Here is a 25,148-nt window from a genome sequence, read left to right on the forward strand (position 1 = left end):
GTGTTTATTAGGAGCGTTGAGTTTACTGGAGAAGCTTGCTCGCTTCCAAGGTCCAGGGGGAACGTCTCCGAACTATTCGCCCGCTCTGCTATGTCAACAGAGGTCGGAGACACCATAACAGGTGTTTCTAGTGGAGCTTTCCATTGGGGGTGGGTGGGGACACCACCGTCTTCCCTACGTGGGTTTTTTATTTTTGTTTTATAGAAAAAAACTACGAGCTGTTTAGCCAGGCGGATCACGGTGCACTGTAGTTGGGAGTTCTGTGTTGGAATAGTGAATGGTAATGGTAAGCCTGGTAGTTACTGGGCTGATCGGTAACTTCTTGTGTAACACTAATGGCCTGATTGGCGCCTCTATATTGTGAACCATTAGGCCTATATTGTGTGCTGTGATTTCCTTTTGTCAAGTTATTTATATTTATTTTGTTTTAGTGTGTATTCTGTTTATTTTTGTACTTTTGGTTTGGTTTGCCGTGCTTTAGGGTTCACAATCTAAGTAGTTTCAGACTGCTGGTTGGTTCAACCAAGTATCAGTGTACACTGTTTAACTATCCAGCCAGTGGGCTAAAGTGGCTTACTGTTGTCAATTTCCCTATAGGCCTACTGAGTTGCCAAGATCCGCTTGTGCTTGATTTTTATACAAATGGAATATTGAGCATGAAAAGAGAAAATAAAGAAAGATTTCTGTTGAAACAGCTGTGTCCTCAAGATCATTCCGAACCTCTCGGGGAAAATTGTGTCATGTAAAGCATCTGGGTTGTCTCGCCCTACAATGAGACTGGCGTAGTCACTTTTCACTATATCTAATCAAATTAGTTGCTCAGTGTACCTCCACTCGGTTACAAAAGCAAACTTTGGCATTCATTCTTATGAGGGAGGTGAAAGCAAGTGAACTGGAGCGAAGCGAAGCAAAATGATTAAACCAGGCTTAATATTATGCAAATGAGGAGCGAATTTTGCCTGCGGCAGCCAATCAGATCCACACCATATCTGTTTCATTCCATTTGATTCACCATGACAACCTGATGACGGTTGAGCTGTCAGAATGGAAAACTGAATTTTGCCTCTCTTCGCCTCCCTCGTTACCAGGGTCGGATTAAGAAGGCCTGGGGCCCCTAAGCTATGGTTGCTGTGGGGCCCACCAGAAAACAAATTTTGTGACAAATTTACATAGACAGTGACATATTTACGTGCTAGGAATTAAGGATAACACGTCTACCAACTCTACTGAACATGACAGATGAAGTTTTCAATATTGCATCTTGTCATAATTCTGCAATTTTTCACTTTTTAACAAACAGGGGCCCCCTGACAGGTGGGGGCCCCTAGGCTGCAGCCATATCTAGCCTGTGCATTAATACGGCCCTGCTCGTTACGTCTACTATGTGTCCCTAGCGTAAGGTAGTTGATCGGATGGCCGCCATGATTGTTTTTTGATTCACCATTGAGGGCGAGCTGACAAATGCCATTCTGGGTAATAGGCAGCGACAGTACCTACTCAGCTTAGTCCAGCGGGCATAAATAACAAGGGCTGGATGTCGAGCTGTGCCGTGCCACATGAGGCATGACTAACCAAAACGCAATAAACAGCGGCCGAGTTGTGATGTGTCAAGCTGTACCGGGTACAAAACGGGCAGTGGAAAAAGGCCTTAAGAAGACATTGACAATTGTTTGCATTATGAGGCGACACAAGTGGGAGACCAATATTTAGAAACCTTCAACATATGATGCATTGATTACGAGACTGGGTTGGTATCTGCCCAGAACACTGTTTTTTAAAAATCGTACTTGGTGTTTCGGATTTGAACACAGCTAATGGGGGGGCTGAGGTGACTCAATGAGCTAAGACGCCATAACATTATGCCAGCAACTTGGGCTCGACTCTGGCCTGAGGCCCTTTGCTGACCCTTCCCTTCTCTCTCTCCCACTCGTTTCCTGTCATTCTCTTTCACTATCCTGTCCTGAATAAAGGAATAAATGTCCAAAAAACACATCTTTAAAAAAAGAATACAGCAAGTGTTTGGAACTAAACCACACTTATCCTACAAACACCCCTGGGCAGAATAGGATAAAACCTAACTACTTGTTAAACTATATCTAGCCATATTGTGTAACAGCATTGTATATCATGGTCACATCGAAAAAGCAATAGCCAAAATATCGTTTGATAATAGTTCTCTGTTGTTGTTATCGTGACTATCGGACAATACTATACATTGTCAAATGGCGGAAAGGGAGTGCCCTTTCAGGACCAAAGATTTGTCCGCAAACAGCGAAACATTGAACAGGCAGAACAACAAAAGGCTAAAGGAGTGACAAAGCACAATTCCTCCCTTTATTGAAGACACAACAATGGAAAAACACTGAAACAATACTCATTTACAGTATTTACAAAAGTTTGAGCTTGTATAAAAAATACACAACATCAACAGTAAACAGAGGTAGGGAGTGTATCGTTTTTTTGGTACAAGTGGTTGAAAATCATGGGTGGTTGCAATGACAAGTTAATACAAGAATATGATAACCATATCATACAAGACAACAGGATGCATTTCAGAACCACGCAACACTGCCCTCTGCAATTGTTCCATTATGAAGATTGAGCTATTTTCATTTCAGTTGTGCATGTTCTGTCGAAATGAGCTGCTTCATCAAAAAAACTACCAGCTGCAGGTCAACATAGCCCAAATCATAACCATTGATTCTGGGGTGCGTTTCTTGACAACATTGGTACTAAAGTTGGCAACTTGTTTGGTTGCAATGCAATTTTCCATTAGCAACCTATAAGTTGCTAAGCTGTTAGCAACAGCGCTTTAAAGAAAGGTGGTCCAGGAATAGTTTGTAACTCTGTTTGATGGGTAGACCATGAGTGTATCTCAATTATCCTGGCCTTGCTAGGACACAAAATGCACAGTGATTGGATAATCCGCGGAGTTCGCCAAAGAGTATCCAATCACTAACAAGGCCAGGATCCTTGACTTACAGCCCATATCGACAGAACAACTGGTCCTAAAATGCCCAACTGTTACACCAGCCCTCTACCGCATCTAGTCTACCGCCTTGCTTTCACATATCCTCTTGTGCTGGGCCGTGCAAGAGATATCGTCCCAGTCTTTATTCTTCCAGGTGATCATCACGCAGTCGTTATCGTTGTCGAAGTAATCGGTGTATTCGCCTTCGTAATCCTTATGTGGCTCCCCCTCTTCCCAGAATCTATGTGGGAACAGAGCCAAGAAAGTATCTATTAGAAATTTTACTTTATTTTACTTTCTTTTACCAATTGAGGATTCAAACTTTTGACTGACTGCAAGTTACACACATTTGCCTTTTGAGGCGAACACTGCAAATGCTGTTGTTTAAGTGTTTGGTTCGGTTTTTAACGTGTTCACTGAAACTTTGTCATACACATATGTGATTCGTAATCAGAAAAAGTGCACAACAAGATCCTATAGTGTGTAGAACATCAAGAACTGGGTGACTACGACTTACTTGAGACAGAAATTGAAATAATAATAGTCTCGGCAGGATATTGGAAAATGTGCTTATCGCGTTGCGCAATTCTTGGTACACAGCAAAAATGTTGAACGGGTATTCAAGGGTTCTGAATCCAACTGCGTTGCATACAAGGCTAAAAACAATGTCCCTTAATGTGAACCGTAACCAGAGCAGGATGAAGGCTCAGGCTAGATATGGCTACAGCCAAGGTTCCTCCACCTGCCAGGGGGCCACCGAAGGGGGAGGGAATCTGGTATTGAAAAATGTCTGCCATGCTGACTAGAGTTTTAAATTATTAATACTCATGTTATCCTTAATTCCTAGCCAGGTTGTGCCCTCCTAGTGACGCAACACTTTCAGCATTGCAACAAGTCAGGTCACTAGCAAAGCAAGTTCTTTCTGAGTCCCTGCAAATATGGGAACTCCTCCCACTTTGTCGATAAGCAAACCAAGGGAGGCAGGACAACCATGCCGTTTGGGAAATGTTAATTGTACTGTAAATGCTCTTAGTCAGACCAAGTCTCGAAGAGATTTGAACGTCGATGATAATCAGGCTACTTAATTCCTAGCTCAAGACTCTATGCAATTTTGATGCACTATTAGTCGAATACGTCTATGGCCAAAACCTACCCAACCCCCAAAAAATTGATACATAAGGTTTTTCAACTGATCTCAATACATCTAGGTGTCCTTACTAACATACTAAAAATCTAGGAAAATCTAACTTCAGGAAAGGTGTCATTTTCAAGATGGACATTTTTAAAATAAAGGTTATTACGTGATAATTACATTATTAGCTAACTCCAAAAGACCTTTTCTTTCATATTGGAAACCCAGAAATGTTATGTATGTTCATATGTTTTTGTCAGCAATATATATTTGTCAAAATTGCCAGATGCTAACTTCCTTGTACTCCCTATGTCATGCTATTTGCACTATTGGCATGAATTAACATAATCACCTGTATGGCCTGTTTTCATGATCTGTTTGGTTGGAGTGCTCTTAGGCTGGATAAAGACACTATTGCTTTGGTAATGTCCATGTACTGTTTGTCAGGGCACATCATCAGTGATGAATCATGGTGTCCTTGGGTGTTTTGGGTCTTTCAGCAGCTGAACTGAACAGACAAGAGCCACTACTTGTGTAAGTAAGGGCAAGGTGAAACGGTTGGTACTGGAGGAAGACAATGTCCTGGAAGGAACATAGGGCTTTCATACTGTAGCTTTCAGGTACGCCAGAGTAGGGCCTGTTGTAACTTTGTAGGCAAGGGTCAGGGCCTTGTATTCAATTCGGGCATGAAAAAGAGGAGTGACATACCGTGACATTTGCAAAGGTATTATTGCACAAGCTGGAAGACCAGTTAGGAGGGAGTTGTAGTAGTTGAGGTCAGATGGACAGTACCAGTCGTTTAGGTCAGCTACAGTCTGATGTTATGTAGGCCTATATTGAAGTTAGTGAGAAGCGACATGACTGGGAAGTAGTGTTGCTGTCGTCAACGACAACGAGGACGACATATCTCAGTCAACGAACATTTTGCAAGCCAATTGTCATGACGAAGACGTTGACTGCTTGACGTTTTTGAAACCAGAGCTGACTTAAATGCATGGCCACATGAGGAAATCTTAGAGGAAACGCAACGCAAATACTTGCTGCATGACGATGACTATGACTAAACATGTTGTCGAAATAAAAAATCACGACGTCATCTAAAACAAAACAAAAAGAGAAACGAAACATTTTCATGCACCATTGCGCGCCCCACTTCTGAGACTACCGCTGCTTGGATAGACGTTTTCTTTCCGACAAGGCTAAGTAATCTGTGCACAAATACAACGGAGCCCAGACACATTAACATGGCATTATGTGAAATGCTCATTAATGATACGAAAGTATTGTTTGTGTGAGAAGTCAGCGAACAGAACAGCAGAAAATAATGCATTACGCACGCAGTGAACAAGTGCGAGAAGTATTTTTTCCCGATGCTCCATCTGACCTGTCAATTAGTCCATCCGTCAATCTTCCATCGCCAATGAATTATTTGACGTTGATGCAGCAACATTGGAAACCCAACCCCACAGAAAGAGCGACTTCTAGGCTATAAGAATAATGAAATAATTGACAACATTCCCATGCAGATGGCGCAAAGTGGCACAATCAACTTATCTTTGAAAACGTAGCCTATAGTGAAACATGAACCTTTTTGCCGTAATGTGTTGTGCGTTATGCGGCTGACACGGGGCAATAATAATTTGAATCTGGATTAACCTCCAAAGAAGTGCATATCGTCGTATTATTGAATGTTTGGAAGACAGGATCTTCTAAGAAACGTGCGTCTCTCTCCCCCCCCCTCTCTCTCTCTCTGTACTCCGAGACAGCAACAAGTCCACGTTAACATGAAACTGGTCCGTCATTCTGTCGAATTTCAGTTTAAGTGCATTTAGACAAAGGTTAATATTTCTATTAATTATTGCAGTCATGGGCATGTCACAGGCACCGGCAGCTCTGCGCTTATCGTTAATACATTGGAAGGGACACGTCTTTCAAACTGAAAGTGAACTAACCATTTTATTGAACAAACATAAAATATGTCCATCAATATCATTTTGATAAAGAACAAGATTGCCTGCCTGCATTCTCCTTCGCCACAATATGATGGATTCAAGTTGATGTATAAGCTAAGGCCAGACTGCTATTAAGACATTTCATAGTCAAAAAAAAAAATCCCATGGCTATAAAAAAAATCCAACGCCTCGCGGGCTGCATTGTTTCCGCGATGTATAGGGCCTATTGACGAATTAAAACTAGGCCTACTATTACGCATAGCCTACTATCATTTTTATTATTTTTTATTATTATTATTATTATTATTATTATTATTATTATTATGATTAGACTAATAATAATGATGATGCCAATTCGAATCGTGCATAACTGAGTAGGAAGGTGTCCATATTCAGCAGACCGCACTAGCCTACATTGTTGACGCAATGCACCTGCTGACGAATAACACTTCTCCTCTACTCTTACCAAAGATTCTCTGTTCATTAAGAACGTCTCTGCTCTTACTCCTGCTTCTCATTATTAATGATTCATACATACTTGAACAAAGTTCATTTAACTTCTGTTAGTTGTGTTGATATAGCCTAAGCTTTGTCTGTACACACAACATTCAAATTAATTTGATTCCTGACCTGCAATTGGTGTAAGGAAACCTGCCCCCCCTTCCCTCCCCTCTCCTCCCCTCCATAACTGAGGTAGCCTACCCTGATCATGGTTCTGTCCCCCCTCCCATCCCTCACCGTGACTGAAGCACTCTTAGCATGGAACCACTCTGCCACTGCTCTCTTTAGCTACTTTTCAGAGCTGTCTCTCACCAGCATGAGATCTTGATAATTTTATTGGAGACTTGTGCCACAATCATAATAAGTATTGGTCGGACTTGATATCACTTTGTCATCATTAACATTGTCGGGAGGGCCGTAAAACCAATTGTCTGACATGCAGATGGTTCTTCCTTTAGAACCTCTCACCTACATGACATGTGCAATGCAGCAAGCTAGTTAATAAGTCATGCTACAAGCTAGCTCACAAAGCAATGCATGATGTGCCTAGCAAGTTAACAAAAGCCATGAGCTAAAATTGCCACAGGCTGCCTCGGATAGAATACCCACAAAGCAGTCAAGCAAGCACTTTGCTGAACCATGCCAGTAGGCAGTCAGGTAAGCAACTCAGGCACTGTGGCAGTCCAGCTTTATATACAGGTGAAAGCGTGTCATGTGACCAGAGTGATGAGGAATTTGCAGGTGCAAGCAGTAATTGATTCATGACCTACCAGTCCTTAGTAATCAGGTGCCAGGCACTGATTTAGAGATAGGTTGGGATGAGGCTGCTTGATGCCGGATTTTTTTTCTCAAAAGGTTTCAATGTATCATTTTTGTTATGACACGTTGTGTTGTGTGACAAACTTTAAGATCAACCCAACAAAGTGAAGTTAAATGAATGGACGGTTGAGATTTTTTTCCTTGATGCTAAATGTGCTTGATTTAATCTGGTGGAAATATTTTCCACAATTTTCCAATAAATCTTTTTTCGTTATATCCTCGTTATGGATACTGCCAACAACGATGCTGTTGTACTGTTTGAGTGGCAAAAAGCTGTCATTAAATAAAAAAAGGAAAAAAAAACTCAATGTCAAATATGTTCATTGGTGCATCTGCAAGATAATCATTACTTAACAAAAACTAGAACGCAACTGTAGTCAGTTCTCATCATCATAAATGTATGACAAAAAGCAGGCTATGCAACATTAATTGTGAGGAAAAGTATGTGACATTTTAGTCTAGCCATTGTAGTCAGAGGAACATTTTAGTCTTACTAGCCGACTAAAATGTTTAAGACTAAAAGGCCCTGTGACTTGACTAGACTAAAACAAGTAACAACAAAGCTCTCAAAGACAGGACTAGCTAAAGACTAAAAGTCTTGTGACTTGACTAGACTAAAACAACGCAACAAAAAACACTGTCAAAACAAGACTAACCAAGACTAAAAATAAAATGTGCTGCCAAAAGCAACACTACTGGGAAACTGTGGGAAACTGGGAAACATGACTGTGGTCAGAGAATGATAGATGGTCATCAATAATGACACATAGGTTTCTCGTGACCTTATTTGTGGCAGAGTCTATGTTGAGTTTGATATCATAGCAGCCAGCAGATAATCTTTGCCTGGGATCACCAGCAGTGCTGTTTTAGCGAGGCTCAACTGAAGGTGGCATTCCTTCATACTTGTGGATAGTTCAGAGAGGCAAGTGGTAATAGGTCTGTCCGTAGACCGTGGAGTCATCTGGCACAAATTACAGATATGACTGTGCTTTATCAGTGTTACAGTAGTATGAGAAGCTGTGAGAACAGATAACATGGCCCAGTGACGTGGTGTACATGGCAAATAGGAGCCCCAGCACCAGCCCTTGGACACCCCTGTGGAGAGGCTATGAGTTGAGGACAGCTGCGACCTTACCATGATACATGCTAAGAATGTCTGGAAGAACTTCAGAAACATAAAACTCAATCATTTCAATCTAAGAGAGGAGTTATATAACCATGTTTTGAAAAAAGAAATGTAGTGGCGTGTCTGCACAAAGATTTTTAGATTTACTACAAAACAAAAAGAGATGTCCATAACCTCTTCTGAAGATATCTTTTGTCTTACTAGAAACAAAATAAAGGAGTAATTTTGAGCCTGTTTTTTTTCAGATTTTGAGTTTTTGCATTTTTAAGTGTAATGGCTATTTAATTAGATATAGTCTAATTAGCATATTAAAACATGTAAGTAGTGAGTAGTGAGTAATCACCGGGTTAAGTTTCATGGTGATATGGGCAAGCTAAATGTTTTGGCATATTCACCTGGAATGTCTCTCAGCCCTTATAATAAGCCTATGGTAGGCATGTTGAAAATAACTCATTTCCCAAAGTCAGATTTTACTAGATGTTTAGTATGTCATTTAGCAGGTCCAATAGTAATAGAATCCATGAAAAAACCTTTTGTATCAATTTTTTGGGGGTTAAACCCTAAATGTACTTGCCTATATATGTGCGGGCCAGGGGGGGCAACAGCAAGTTGTAGCCTGGGTTCTCTTAATCAGGCCCTGACGTTAATGGTGAAAAATCCAATAGCGCTATTGCCATCAAAGCCAACATTTCATTAATGACATTTCTTTTTACAAAACGTCTACATGTTTTGTACATGTTTTTTTTTCTTTATGTTTTCTCACATAGCCATTCCAATGCTGCCATCAGCTGCTCAGATGTGAAGAAAATCCTTAATCCAAATGAAACAATGCAAGATAGTTGGTAGTACTCAAGATAGGCATAGTATAATGTAATACCATAGTTTGTGTGAAGTTCAGGGATATCACCTACAATGTGTCTTCACGTATCTGTGTGTTGTCCATCCAGCGCCAGTCACCCTCGTTCTCCAGGTCACTTAAGCCAATCCAGAACCCCCCGCCAAACTGCCTCACAAGATCCTAGATAGATAGATAGATAGATGGATGGATAGATAGATAGATAGATAGATAGATAGATAGATAGATGGAGGATGGATTCACTTATTGATTTTTGAGGCTCAGTGACAAGGACCCAATATTTGATATTTGTTTGACACCTATGATTTTGAAGGAGAAAAAAAATATTGAGCAGAACATGATCAATTTGCTGTTAGGCCCCTTGTTTCGTAACTGGTGCAGGAACGGGCCACAGCACCTTTCTGGGGTTTGTATCTCGACAGCATCGTTGCAAACTATGTAAGCTAGATTCCAGGTCAAATCAGAGGAAAGGAAGTAATAACTAAACAGGGCTCTGACATGGAACACACAGGGAAATAGAAGGAGAGGAAGACTGGGAACCACCTGCAGAAGAACTGAAGATGAGCAAAGAAGAGCTATCATGGCAACAATTGGAGCACAAAGACCTTTGTTCCTATGGTAATTTAAAGGCCTACGTAATTATAATACTGTACCTGTTCTTCCTTCTTGTCTATTATCATAAGATGGCCACCTTGGGTCACGCAGGCGTCTCTGCTGGCCGTCCAGTTCAAGTAGTCATTCGAGAAGTAGTAGCACTTCCCACTGAAGTACTGCCAGTCGTCTGGACAGTTCTTGTTTTTACCACTTAGCACTGCTGATGGCGGAAAGGCAAGAATGTTCACAATTGGGGTAGGCCTACTGTATGCGGTATATTCATATTCAGACATAGGCTACTACAGGAAGTTCAAAGAGTAATGGTAAACTTTGACATGGTTATGCATCACTGGATTTTCTTTTTCTTTTTAATCTGTTGTGCCTTTGAGTGCCAGTAAATGGTAAGTGGACTGCATCGAAATAAAGTGCTTTTCCACTTCTTCGACCACTCAATCCCACTCACATTTATACACCGGTGGTCATGGCTTCCACATGACGCAGGGTAGCACCCTGCCACCAGGAGCAATAACAGTAGCAGTAGCCAATAACAGGAGCAGTAACCAAATTAACCAGATAAGTAAAAGATTGAAAGCATATTACATACTTCTCTGCTTTAATACAGTATATTATATGTCTGTCAAATGATTGGAACTTACATCGAAGCTCACTCTGGATAGCGGACTTCTCTTTTTTGATTGCAGTATACATATCTTGTACATCATTCCAGTTGTCCCTGGTTTCTATCGGAACACAATGATAGTCAAGTTTAAAGTGTACTGATCAGCCTTTGAGCCCCTTAGAAACTGTCTGTGTTACATCAACCCAGTGTCATTTCCTATTCACCACTTTCTGCTTACTGGTCATTTTGTCCAGTTGAGATTTTACGCTGAGGGCAACCCCTGTTTCACCATCCTCTCGTACTAATTTCCTTCGTACAGACAGTCTGGACCTGGAGTTCTGGGAGGGGGTTGGTGGTCTTACCACAACATTGGCCAAGTACTAACCCCAACTCCGATGAAGTTGGGACGTTTGGTAAACAGTGAATAAAATCAAAATGCTATCATTTTCAAAACACTCAATCTATTCATTAGATGGAGAATAGTGAAAAGACAACATATTAAGTGTTAAAACCGAGAACAAATATTGTTTTGGGGGACATATGTACTCATTTCTAATTTGAAAAATCCAACACGTCTCAAAAGAGTTGGGACGGGGACAATAAATGGCAGCAAATGTCGAGGAAGACTAAAAACAAAACAAAAGACAACACTTAACAGTTAAATACATTAACCGATGAGATGATTTTATATAAAAAACAGTGTTAATTCCTATCTTGGACATGATTTCACCAGCTTAAATGGTGGGTGTATTCCTTGTCATGTTTTGCAATGTTTTCCTTTCTGTAGTGCTTACAGTGTGACAGGTCTTGACCAAAAACCCACCATTTTATCACATGCTGGTCCTTATGATGGAGCCAAACTGTTAAAACATAGTAGAGAATGCAATTTGACCTTACTATGTGGCATTAATCGAAGATCTCCCTTCAAAATATAATGCATGAGTGGCTTTTCATGCTGTTTAAACCCCATTTATACCATTCATCACTGTCTTTAACTCTACAGATGAGTGAGAACATCTTAACCAATGCACTACTGCATCCGCATGCCATCATGGAGGCTGACTTTTGAAGCTAGCACTAACACAAGTTGGATGGTCCATTTTCACTGTAGCACAGGATGTGCAATGCTCTATTATTGTCAAAAAGAATGGACTTCTACAACTTCTGCTGACTTCTGTAAGCAAAGGACAGTTTCCCATGTCTTCTGGGTCTATTTCAAGTGAGCTCAGGTGCTTAGGAGAATGTTAAACCCCTGTGTCATTTTCATGCATTAAGCATTCTTAATATGGTCAATTTTCAATAGCTCTAGCACTCCAGGAATTAGAGTGAGACTACAGCCAATATATATTTCATGATGTCATGAACATATACAATGATTTTATTAACAAAAATATGTCTTATATACACTCAATCGTGGTAAATCAAAGGGAATTCAAAAATGTATGTAATAACTATGGTAATTATTCCCTTTGCATCTTTAATTCTGAGTGACTCAGCCTCTCTGTGATGATCTTATACCTGGACACCTATATTGTCCGTCAGTACAATTCATTTTGAAATGTTCTTCTTTGTTGTTTTATCTTATTTGGATGTTTACTAAATTTCACTGATCCCCGTCCCAACTCTTTTGAGACGTGTTGGATTTATCAAATTAGAAATGAGTACATATGTCCCCCAAAACAATATTTTTTCTCGGTTTTAACACTTAATATGTTGTCTTTTCACTATTCTCCATCTAATGAATAGATTGAATGTTTTGAAAATGATAGCATTTTGATTTTATTCACTGTTTACCAAACGTCCCAACTTCATCGGAGTTGGGGTTTGTACAATACTAGCACATGACATTACATAGATGTTACAACAGTTATTCCATTGTCCCTAATGATGTTGCTAGATGTTGTTGTTACTGAAAAAAAAACTAAAAACCTTAAAAGAAAGCCCCAAAATTTGATTCAACCAGTGCAGAATCAGACACATCTCTCTGTTGAATTTACAAAATACTCTTTACAAATTAGTACCTTAAATTAGTATGAGGGGGTGGTAAAACCAGGCTAATCCCTTACCATCGAATATATATATATTTTTTTGTAGATTGTTTTATGTCTATCAGATGACCCTATAAGTTGTCAAATGATGGAAAGGGAGCGTCCTCAAAATGACATCTCAACGTCTGTGAGTCTAATGACCAGAAGGTAGAATGTGATGAACAGGAGGGTCAGATTCTGTTGCACATTGTTATGTCTCAGATAGACAGACAGACAGACAGACAGACAGACAGACAGACAGATAGACAGACAGACAGACAGACAGACAGACAGACAGACAGACAGACAGACAGACAGACAGACAGACAGATAGATAGATAGATAGATAGATAGATAGATAGATAGATAGATAGATAGATAGATAGATAGATAGATAGATAGACTTACCATTTAGCTGTTTTTCAAGTACTGTACTCTCTTCATGCAGCTTTGTATGGTTTAGTTTGAGCTCTTCCAACTCCTTTTCTGACTCTGTTCAATACAGACACAAGTGTGGTGCGAGCAAATCAATACGGTAACCAAGATGAGGCGTGCAACGGGGTTCACCAATGCAACACAGTGGGATCAGGTCCACTCTCCCAAATGGGCCATGACTTTCTCATTGAACTCTGTTCATTCTCCAAGTCTCCTAGTCCACCGAAGGGGCATGGCTGCCATAGGATATCAGCCTTACATTACATCACATTACACTTACACTTAGTAGATAACATTTTTATCCAAGTCAACTTACAGTTATTTACAGGGTATTCATTACAGTCCCTGGAGCAGTATGGGGTTTGGTGTGCCTTGCCCAACATCACCTCAGCCATGGAGTGGGGTGGGGAGTGGAAGGGTGGGATGCGAACCTGCAACCCTCTGAGGTAAGCCCATCTCAACCATTAGGCTACTTCCAACCTGACGTCGTATTGATTCTGGAAGAAACTCCTTCTGAATCGCCTCTTCCTTATCAATAGTCTCTGGTGCAAGCTGACTATCTGGGATACCTGCCTGAAAATGTATTCTACACGGCAGGCACGTGCACTCCAATACGGCAGGGGAGGCACGGCCTCACCAGCCACCTGAGAATGATGAGCTGCAGTAAATGTGAATAATAGTAACAATAACAGCTATTGTTTTCGAGCATCTGCACCAAAACTACCATTTGAGCAGTATTTAAACAGTTTCACACATTTTCAATCATTTCCGTGGCCAAAATCGTAATATTTCATATATTCATGTCAAATTGCTCCGAATACGCTGAATTTGGGGCAACTCTGAACTGGCCTCACCCCGGATTGCGCAATCCCTCGTTATCCCTCGCATGCGCCATTTTGCTCGTTCTGTGAATGCAACCTGGTAATATTGTATTAAACGTTTTTATACACTTAATAGAAGTATGTATGGTGTGCCCTCAATTCCTGATAATGTTCTACTATTTTCTACGGGTGATTATCATTTCTTTACTCTGAACGCTTTGGCATAACGCCCACTGAAAGATACAGTTGTGAGGCGAGCAGTAGCCTGGCCGCAGACTCCTTCTGGCGTTGAGGGTCTTGCTGGCCAGTTACGTCATAGCGAATCTGAAGTTCACAATACAGTCAGTCGGTGTTGTTGGCTAGCTTGTTCACTTTGACTGCTACAAGTGGATTTCATAACGAAACTATAAGAGCATTCTCAAAGTTGGATTTCTAAGGGGAATATATGTGATAAAGAATGGAGGACCGACAGAGCTGAAGGGTTTGCTACTGCAGGTGACCGGTCAGAAGATTAGAACTACCCGATCATTTCAAAGTGAGTGGTAGGCCTACAACAGAAAATATTTTTTGTTTCCCCTGTGTCTTGTTTGCAACCGGCGAGAATGTGTGGAAGACCATACGCATGGGATTTTACGACTTAACAATTCACTAAGGAGCCTCACGAAACACAAATTCTCGCGGCTACTCATATTCAATGCCAAATTGCTTTGGAGACGTTTGGGGCGTCTCAAACAGATGTGGTTTTGGATGAACAGCACCGGCTAAACTAACGTTAGCATGCACAACGCCAAAGTGATGGAGAACCGTGAAAGAGCGGCGCATGGACCCGATTTACGAGTTAAGGTAAGACCAGTGTTTCCTATGTGTGTGAAGCCTGTGTTTGTGAGACCCGTGGGGAGAGAGAGAATCCGCCGTGATTCTGTCCGGTGTGGTAGCTTTTGTGATAGGCACCGGATTCTCATGTGCCCTGTAACTGTTTGTAAAGTTGAGTAGGCCTACAGGGTACCGTTGAGGTAAATCAAATATACCCGTGTAACTACAAGACTCTGATTTAATTATATCCCCGAAACGCGGAGCGTCGGGGATGTAATGGTTTTGCGTGCACCGCCGCCGCCGCCGCGTCCGCCGCCGCCGCCGCGTCCGCCGCCGCGTAAGGTCTTTCGTGTTAACGCGATAACTTTTGAACGGATGTTTGGATTTGTCCCAGATTTGGTGTGTGAATGCTCTAGGGCAGGTTCATGAACTGATTCGAGTTTGGAGGTCAACAATTTCAAGATGGCCGAATTCAAGATGGCCGAATTTTTGTTTGGCCCATTACTTCTGACCGGGTGGATGGATTTGTCCCAGATTTGGTGTGTGAATGCTCTAGGGTGGGTTCATGAACTGATTAGAGTTTGGAGGTTAACACTTTCAAGATGGCCGAATTCAAGATGGCCGATTTTTTGTTTGGTCCATAACTTCTGACCGGGTAGATGGATTTGTCCCAGATTTGGTGTGTGAATGTTCTAGGGTGGGTTCATGAACTGATTCGAGTTTGGAGGTCAACAATTTCAAGATGGCCGAATTTTTGTTTGGTCCATTACTTCTGACCGGGTGGATGGATTTGTCCCAGATTTGGTGTGTGAATGCTCTAGGGTGGGTTCATGAACTGATTACAGTTTGGAGGTTAACACTTTCAAGATGGCCGAAATCAAGATGGCCGAATTTTTGTTTGGTCCATAACTTCTGACCGGGTGGATGGATTTGTCCCAGATTTGGTGTGTGAATGTTCTAGGGTAGGTTCATGAACTGATTCGAGTTTGGAGGTCAACAATTTCAAGATGGCCGAATTCAAGATGGCCGAATTTTTGTTTGGCCCATCACTTCTGACCGGGTGGATGGATTTGTCCCAGATTTGGTGTGTGAATGCTCTAGGGTGGGTTCATGAACTGATTACAGTTTAGAGGTTAACACTTTCAAGATGGCCGAATTCAAGATGGCCGAATTTTTGTTTGGTCCTTAACTTCTGACCGGGTGGATGGATTTGTCCCAGATTTGGTGTGTGAATGTTCTAGGGTAGGTTCATGAACTGATTCGAGTTTGGAGGTCAACAATTTCAAGATGGCCGAATTCAAGTTGGCCGAATTTTTGTTTGGCCCATTACTTCTGACCGGGTGGATGGATTTGTCCCAGATTTGGTGTGTGAATGCTGCAGGGTAGGTTCATGAACTGATTCGAGTTTGGAGGTCAACACTTTCAAAATGGTGGAATTTTTATTTGGCCCATAACTTCTGACTGGGTGGATTGATTTGCCCGGTAACTCCTTAATTTAATGGTTCACCATTTCAGTGAATCTACCATATCAGGTAGGCCTACAGTGTAATAACCAGTGTAACAATATTTAATACCATGTAATACTAGTGTAATACCAGTGTAAAAATAGGCAATACCAGGTACAGTGTAATAACCAGTGTAACAATATGTAATACCATGTAATACTAGTGTAATACCAGTGTACAAATATGCAATACCATGTAATACCACTTACACACAAATAGCCTACATGATATAAGTACAAAATTGGTACATGGTGTCACACTGGTATGACGTGGTATTAAATATTGTTACACTGGTTATTACATTGTACCTAATGTGGTATATCCACTGTAATAGTGAACCATTAAAACAGTGTTACCATTTGCCCCATTTTTCCCTTCATTTTCACAATAGTCATTTGGTTTTAAGCCTATGCACGTCATTGATCTATGTATAGATATTAAATAGATTTATTTTATATTTTGTATTTATCATAAACGTTCATGAAAAGGTGGACGGGAGTGGTAGGAATGATTGGGGACTGGAAGCGTCGCGTTTCGGGGATATACCTTAAGCAGTCGAAGGCGACTGCACAGGCAGTCTAGTTCCAAAGTGTAGGCATAACAGAAATGACAGTCCCAAAATATTTGGTGACCATATCGAAGCTTGTGTAATATCTGTTTATGTTGACATTCGCTTCCTGCCACACCTTTGTCCCACATCGCTTGCCGTAGCCTCGTACAAGTAGATGTAGGCCTACATTTGCACGAGAATCCAGTGCGTATCACAAAAGCTATCACACCGGTTTGTTCGCCGTGGTGCTCAGCGGTCTATATGACACCATGTTTTGAATCCTGTGTGTCTTTCATTGAGCATCCGCCGTGATGCTCAGTCCACATTGGTGCTGCTGTGTGGCTTATGTGAGATCACTGTTTGAATCCTGTGTGTGTGTGTGAGAGAGCAGGGGCTGTGAAGGAGCTCACACTCTCCACTACTCTCCCCTCCCCTCCCCTCCCCTCCTCCTCTCCTCTCCTCTCCCCTCCTCCTCTCCTCTCCTCTCCTCTCCTCTCCTTTCCTTTCCTCTCCTCTCCTCTCCTTTCCTCTCCCCCTCTCCTCTCTTCTCTCCTTTCCTCTCCCCCTCTCCTCTCCTCTCTTTTCCCATCTCCTCTCCTCTTCTCTCTTCTCCTCTCCCTCTCCTCACCTCTCCTTGAGCTCCTCTCCACTCCTCCTTTCTCCTCTCATCTCCTCTCCTCTCCTCTCTCCTCTTCTCTCCTCCTCTCCTCTCCCCTCCCCTTCTCTCCTCTCCTCTCCTCTTCTCTCCTCTCCTCTGCTCTGCTCTGCTGTCCACATTGGTGCTGTATGGTTTATGTGAGACCACTGTTTGAATCCTGTGTGTGTGTGTGTGTGTGTGTGTGTGTGTGTGTGTGTGTGTGTGTGTGTGTGTGTGTGTGTGTGTGTGTGTGTGTGTGTGTGTGTGTGATAGAGAGAGAGATATCTAATAGCATTTTCTCTGCGGAAATGCAGTATGTCAAAATATGTAGGCCTACCTTATGTTAAGAAAGCTGCTATGACATATGGAACTTGTCGGTAGGCCTATTTGGCAATTATTTATTTGAAAATCTGATATTGAAAAAGTTACTGCCTCACCAGCCATAAATCCCACCGCACGTCACTGCTACACGGTCATATTTTCCCCTCACATGCTGAATGCTTTTCCTCCTAGTGTGCCAACAGTCGATACAAATGTAATCATTTCAACTGAAGCACATAAATTCCTGAACTACTTGAAATTGATGGTTGTGAAAAAAAAACTTGGAGCAACTGGCTTTGTTAGTTGAGAACTTGTGTTTATAAATTGTATTCACATTGTGGGCAAGACAAGAAGCATGTTGACTCCCCCTCTAACACTTCATTCACATTGCCATTGTCTGCGTGCATAGGGGCGTGCATGGATTTACCCGGCTTCTCTCTGCAAAAGTTAGTACATGAAAGCAGAAGGAGAGCATGAAAACGGGTAAGTCCTTCCACACCAAACAGTTCCATCTGTGCGGTGTCATGAGACTGGTCCGTGTCCATTAAATGAAAAACATGAACACGCCTTCAAGCAGACTGTACAGGGTGAAAGGCAGATGTGAACACACCGCTGTGTCCCAGGTAACCTTTATGACAATATATTATTTTTCGAAAATAGAAAATAGACCTTTTGTCTGCGACATTGGCCACATGCGGTGCTGTGACATCCTCCTGTGATAATGCCCGCCCTCTCCCTTGTTCAAATGTGTTCTGTGGTCTATGTATATAGCCATGCTTAATGCAATTAGCGGGTTGAAGTCAGGCTCTACCAACATGTCCAGCCGCGTTATTGATCACATGTTCAGTGATGTGTTTTCTAATGCCCGTCGCAGCAAGAGCAAGCAGGCGACAGTGGTGTGGTTTTGTAACTCGGCCTGCTTGCTGCCTGCTTGCTGTGCTGTTAAACATGGGAACCATGAAAGAAAATAGGGAGGGGGAGGGGCAGTGGGATTTAGGTTGTCTGCGTTGGGTCAAGTAATGCCAGAATTTAGGCACACTTCTTCACACACTATGGATACTTACTTACATTACACTTAGCTGACGCTTCGATATCCAAAGCGACTTACATTTAAAGGGTATAGGCCTACTGGTTACCATCCCTTGAGCAATGTGAGGTTAGATGCCTTGCTCAAGGGCACTTCAGCCATGGATGGAGGTGTAGGGAGGATGTGTAAGTGAGGTATTCAGGTATTCTGATCTAAAAGGAACACTTCTGCCAATTTCAATATGCTGTCATTTTACTCATGCTACACTTGACTTGTCAGTACCCGGTGATGTTGCATTTTTCGGCTCAGCCCTGTCCGAGATCTGAGCTATTCTAATGGGGTCAGACTTTGTTCACATTAAAAACCTTCTTAACATAGCCCTACTCCAAATATTATATCACTGTTGTATTGCTGTTTGCTAGTTGTCTGCTGATCTTGCATAACATTTTAGATGTTATAGGGAATAAATCAAGATGTTTTTTTAAATGTAAACAAACTCTGTCCAGGAAATGACTAGGAAAAGGCTGAAGATTAAAAAAAAAAAAAACCTCTCAGGTACTGACAAGTCCAGGATAGTGTGAGCATTACGACTGCATGTCGAAATTGGCAGAAGTTATGCTTTAAAGGAACAGACCACCCTTTTTTGATTTTCACATAATTGCAGTATTTCCAAGCATTATTCATGAATGTGCATATCATTTTCGTCTATGTGTTTGCATTGCCCTGTTTGACAGTATACCCAAATTAGGCATAGTAATGCAAGTCTATGGTACAAAATAAAACATCATCAAATGTACTTATAAACCACTTTAAAATTAATGTAACATTCACCAGAGTATAAAACAGCAATTTAATTCGGTTCAGTGATCACTTGTGGCTTGATGCTAAAGATACCAGTTACTTTCAGTGATTATGCTAAGCTATGCTAATAATTCTGATCCAATAAATCTAAGTACTGAAAACAAAGAGAAGAAAATGATATGCACATTCATGAACAATGCTGGGAAATACTGCAAATATGTGAAAATCAAAAAAGGGTGGTCTGTTCCTTTAAGCCCACCTCCTTAACCACTAGGCCATGGCTGCCCCATGGTTAATAATTGATTAATGAGTTATGAGTGGGAGGCAAAACTTACTGCGGAGCTCATCCTCTGTTTCTTTCTTTTCGCCCATTATACTCCAGTACTCCATCTTTAGCTCTTCCAAGTCTTCATAGATCTCTGGAGGAGAAGATGAAAGACCACTGGATGAACATCCACCCCATTTCAACATTCAACTATTCAGTCTACTACACAGGAAATTCTACAGTGTTAATTTAACACTCAGAGAGTAGAACTGACACTATTTGGGTTCAAATGAACTCTTTAACCCTATCCAGACTGGGGGGGGGCTAAAAGTGCCCGCACCAACTTTGATGTCGTATAATTCCTTAACGACTTAAGCTATGACTACGAAACTTAATGACTTTTCCTAAAATTTTGTTGGCTACAGTTTAGTCCCAAAAGATTATGTTTATCATTTTTGCCGTTGCCATGGCAACGGTTTTCTGACAGGTATGTCTGACCAAAAATCACTAATCTAAGTCTCATTATTGTTCCTTTTTCATATTTTTTTGTTTCTTCCATCAGCATCAGCCAACCTTGTGAGCATTTAAGTGGTCTGAAGCATATAATCATTAAAATTTAAGTGCATTACCTACATTTGATGGAAAATACATTATGGCGATATTTTAGGCATTATAATCAGATGATGTCATAATGATGTCATAATACCAGATAATGACACAAAAATGATGTCAGTCATAGATGTCCATATGTAGATCATCTCCCCAAAGATTGGTGGTCATACCGTATTCCGTTCATGAGTTATGAGGGGGGGGTCAAAAGAGCCCCCCCCCAGGCCCAGGAATGCCAAAAAAGCCCAGTCTGAATAGGGTTAAGTGTTGATATCACTGCTGAATTTACTGTGTAGTTCCGGTGACGCTGTCCTCCATAGCCCTTCTGAATGCTTTTAGTTTGCATTACTAGCAAAATGGTAATGGTGACGCTTTTGTAACCATGGATTATAAGTGTTCTGTGAAGATGGTCTGGTGCGTCGATACAAGGAAGCACAGATAGCTTCAGCCAGTTACCTGTAGTATAGATATGAACACTATATGTGCATTCCAATATGTAGACTTGCGTCCTCCACTTGTGCTTGTGGCCTCGTACCAGGAAGTAATACGTCGTGATGACATCACTGACAAAAGCATTGTATTACTAGCCTGGCCGCGCCAAAAACCCCTACAGCAAAGCCCGGGAGCAAATTCATTTTGCGGCCACTAGGGGCGTCTAGATTTCTAGGCTATTGTATTACAATATCTCGCAAAAGCTCAATTGTTAATCATTTTCTCATTTGCAAACTGGATGGTGAATGAAGAAATTGTTGTGGCTAGGCTGACAGCGGGGAAACTTGATTGTTTTCTACTCTGAGGCGGGGCATCAGCAAAACGTGAGGCCACAAGCACAAGTGGAGGACACAAGGTCGCATATTGGAATGCACCCTATAGATGTCACATTGACAGCTCCTTTGTGTTGGAATGAATGGCTGAAGTCAGATCGCCGCCATGTTATGTAAGCTGGTGATGATACACTAAGGTATAGGTGGCGTTAACAGTACATCTATGAAAAACATGAGATACCGATGCAATTCTGAAGAATTTAACCCATGTTGACAGAAAGGTTTACACAGATAATGCTGTTCACCACTTGCTTAAAAGACTCGACTACATCCTTATAGGGATGGGATTTTCGGCTCTTTTCTGAGATGCAGTTATTTTGGCTCTTCTTACTATGGCGAGCAGGCTCTTTCGGCTCCCCATACAGACGTATTTTTCGCTTTGTTTGACTGCTCCTTGACTGTAACCCCTGCCGATGCCCATTATACATTATGTGCTGTTTTCACACAAACAAATTGAGAACAAAAAGGCTTTCCCGCACCAACAAGGGAAAATCCTTGGCTCTGTGGAAGTTGCAGAGCATATGTGCAAGAGTAGGGAGGGGGAGAGACGGTGAGGCACCCGAAAAAGGCACCGGTTTCCTGTCGTTCGCACCCGACACATCACTACATCCTAACAACATAGATATGACATTACAGACACAGCAGTTAAGTAGGCCTTAACAGAATAATACTTGGACATAACAGTGACAATAAGGCTATAACAGTGGATCTGTGCAAAGGGGTTAAGACATATAACAGCAGATTTCAATACTGAAGACTCACGATGCATTTGGGAACTCAGGTCTTGCTTCTCTCCAGTCAGAGTGATGTGATCACTCATTATCTCTTCCAAACTGTTCTTGGTAGCTGTTTTTTTGTCCACAAAAGAAACATGTTGTCATGCAAGCATCTACATGTAAATATTTCAAAATTGTATTGAAAGATGAATACAAAAATGTTTCACTACAGCCATACAATTGAGCAGTATGAGATTTAGGTATAGGCTTGAAACATGAAATCGATATAGTAAATGTCAAATGTATGATTTGAATTCATTTATCTTTTACATATCACCATGTGGCAGTAGCCATACTAGTGGATTCTAAAGTGCCATTTATGAGTGTGTGTTTCACTCATAAACCAGTGAACGTCACATCATGACATCTAACCAGCAACATCCCAACCTGACCCGTTCAGTCTGATTCCCCAGTCTTTAGTTTGTTGAACCTAGGGTGACCATCTCCGTGACAGGAAAAAGGAGGACATATTTTAGGATTGGGGGATTTGGGGGTCCTCCCCCAAGAAAATGTGCGTTTCTTAGGTGCTATTCCATGCATTTTAAGGCACTTTTGTCCGGCTTAATGCTGTGCCTTACGCTGGACAAGGCACTGAAAAGACGGACGGTCCGTCTTAAAGACGGACGTCTGGCCACCCTAGCTGAACCACCTAACAATCTTCTCTCTCCACTCAGAAGTGGTACAGTAAGTATGCGGTGGACATTTTCTCAATACCCATACTGAGACGGCTTGTGAGAAATGGGGCCTTTAGAGAGAGGTCTGAAAAATACCAGTCAGCGCAAACAAATGTGCTCAGCTATCTTTTAAATGTGCCCAGCTATCTTTAGCCCGCTTGCTTGGCTTAGTGAATGAATGGAATATCTAACAGAAGTTTGTTTGTTCTTTTAAAAAAGAAATCAGCATTAATACTATACATGAGGCAGAAAGAAGTGAGCAGGGCTGCTGACAGCTTTGACTGGGCAAGGGACAAAGTCGTCTGAAAGGCCTCCCCCTTCTAATACATACAATATAACAGGGACCCAATTCTGGCCTCCCCTCTCTCTGGGCCCGGGCCAACTGACCCCCGTCGGCTTCCCTGAGGGTAAGTACAATCTCCTCCTGTCACCCTGGCGTTGCCGTCACTGTTATCCCTTAGAACCCCAGGGCATTGTTACGGGGGATTGTTGGTACCTTTCTCTTCAAGTGATTATCTTAATTATTTAGGTCATCTGTGAAGGCTATGTACTTGTCCAACATCTAATCCTTTCCAGGACACTCTAAGCTACTGAAATAGGACTTTGTTTTTGTGTCCTTGTTTCGTGTCCTTGTGTTTGTGCTGGATTTATACAGAGTCACAAATAAGGCCAAAAGTAATTGTGTATTGTTATTGTTTTTAAAAATATATATATATATATATATATATTTCACAAGTATTATCTCTTATTATCTATAACATACTTACATGTATGTGTAGGGGAGTCTTTGTGAAATCTGGACAATGGAGCTAAGATGTGGAGATAACTTTCTGACTTACCAAATATTCCGAAACATGTAGTGTCTCCCTGACGGAAATATAATAATGTTATGATATAGATATTATGAAAATCAAAAATTCTCAAAAAAATTGCATACTTTTCCTCACTGATTTGATTTGATTAACGTAAACATGAAATATATGGATATAAATCCCAGCTGGTGGAAAGATTAACAATAACGAATTATGAATATCTCTTTAGCATAAACTTTTGAATTTGTATTTCTATTGACATTACCTCAGCGCATTATGTATTATGCGGCATCCTTTGAAAACACTCTTTCTGATCTTTACAGTGGTGTATATAACATATCTGTACATTTGTGAATAGATATCTGTGAGTTTGTGAACAGTTTACATAAAGTCACGCTCACATGATTATCTGCTTATTGGATGGTATCTATATCGATTTTAAGGCAAGTTCACGATCATATCTCTCATCTGTGTTTAGCGAGAAAGGCACTTGCCATATACAGTACATCATTGGAAAGCTCTGTGTTTGTTCTTTATTATGTTATGTTTAACCGTCCACTTTACTGTGCCTTTCAGGAGTGACATAACATAGAAGGAAGGATATGTTTTTGGATGTGCCACACATCGCTGGGGTTCCAGGGGTTATACTGTAGTCAAGGGGGCATGTACAGTATGTTGAAATGTTTACCCCCACCTGTGTTATGAGAGATTTTATGATACATAATGCAGGGCTGGTAAGTGACTATAAACCGCCCCCGGCATTTTTGCAGATGTCTTTCAATTGTAGACCGGCCTTTCAGATAATACAAGAAATCCAACAGCATCGGCCTCTAAGGACTGTCAGCCCACTGGGAAATGCCCTGCAAAACAGATTACCAGTCCAAGCCTGACACAATGGTGGGACTGGGCAAATTAAAAAAAAGATCCAACAATCATAAGTTGATTCAAACATTTATCAAGCAAATGAATAGAAGTTGTGAGCTTGCTTCTTCCTGTTTTGTGCATTCCAAAGTGTGTGTTCCTTGAAATCACACTGTTTGTCTTGTCATGCGATTCCAACCCAGTCAAGTCAACGAAAGACCATTTTCAATTGAAATTCTAATGTTCCGCCCTAATCGTAGCAAAAATATCACTATTGTGATAGTTATCTGCCATATTACGCTTATGGCTTCTAGTTCCACAAGCACATTCACCTACATGCACGCACACACGCACTCAAGCACTGACGAGCACACACACGCACACATTCCTACACAATACCTTGTTAAGCAACCTTCAGTGTTTTGAAAGGTGCTATATAAAACAAAAGTATTATTATTATTATTATTATTATATTGCCCAGCCTTATGCATTGAGGATTCGTCCTGATCAAACACCACATTATACCAAGGATAGATTGGGATGTTCTCCAGGTTGGATGGTATTGGTGACTACATGACAAAAGGAAACAATGCTACTCTACTATTTTTGAGTACCGAGTGATGATGATGATGATGATGATGGGTGTTCTCATACAGAAGTAAATTCCCATCAGTAAAGTACTTTCATGTAGCCAGATATAGCATCCCCTTGTACTGAACTTCATGTCATACGGAGTGTTTGGCTGTGAGAATTTGGCATTGGTCAAAACGCCTTTAACCAATTACTAATGTCTATTTACAACGTACTGCATGTATGCAAT

The 25,148-nt window shown here is 41.3% G+C and overlaps 1 protein-coding gene across 1 annotated transcript in view; it reads right to left on the minus strand.

Moving 5' to 3' along the window:
* Positions 1-2,304: 2,304 nt before the first annotated feature.
* Positions 2,305-25,148, minus strand: part of LOC134437733 (C-type lectin domain family 4 member M-like) — a 50,590-nt gene continuing 27,746 nt past the window's right edge. The window contains exons 8-14 of the mRNA XM_063187251.1: positions 21,968-22,051; positions 19,843-19,926; positions 13,006-13,089; positions 10,608-10,691; positions 10,011-10,171; positions 9,413-9,519; positions 2,305-3,212 (exon numbers count right to left, since the gene is read on the minus strand). Coding sequence (XP_063043321.1) covers positions 3,047-3,212; positions 9,413-9,519; positions 10,011-10,171; positions 10,608-10,691; positions 13,006-13,089; positions 19,843-19,926; positions 21,968-22,051 — 770 coding nt within the window. The 3' untranslated portion in view covers positions 2,305-3,046. The remainder of the gene's footprint in view (positions 3,213-9,412; positions 9,520-10,010; positions 10,172-10,607; positions 10,692-13,005; positions 13,090-19,842; positions 19,927-21,967; positions 22,052-25,148) is intronic.

Source organism: Engraulis encrasicolus, chromosome 21, assembly GCF_034702125.1.
Source record: "Engraulis encrasicolus isolate BLACKSEA-1 chromosome 21, IST_EnEncr_1.0, whole genome shotgun sequence".
In the NCBI taxonomy this organism is placed as follows: Eukaryota; Metazoa; Chordata; class Actinopteri; order Clupeiformes; family Engraulidae; genus Engraulis; species Engraulis encrasicolus.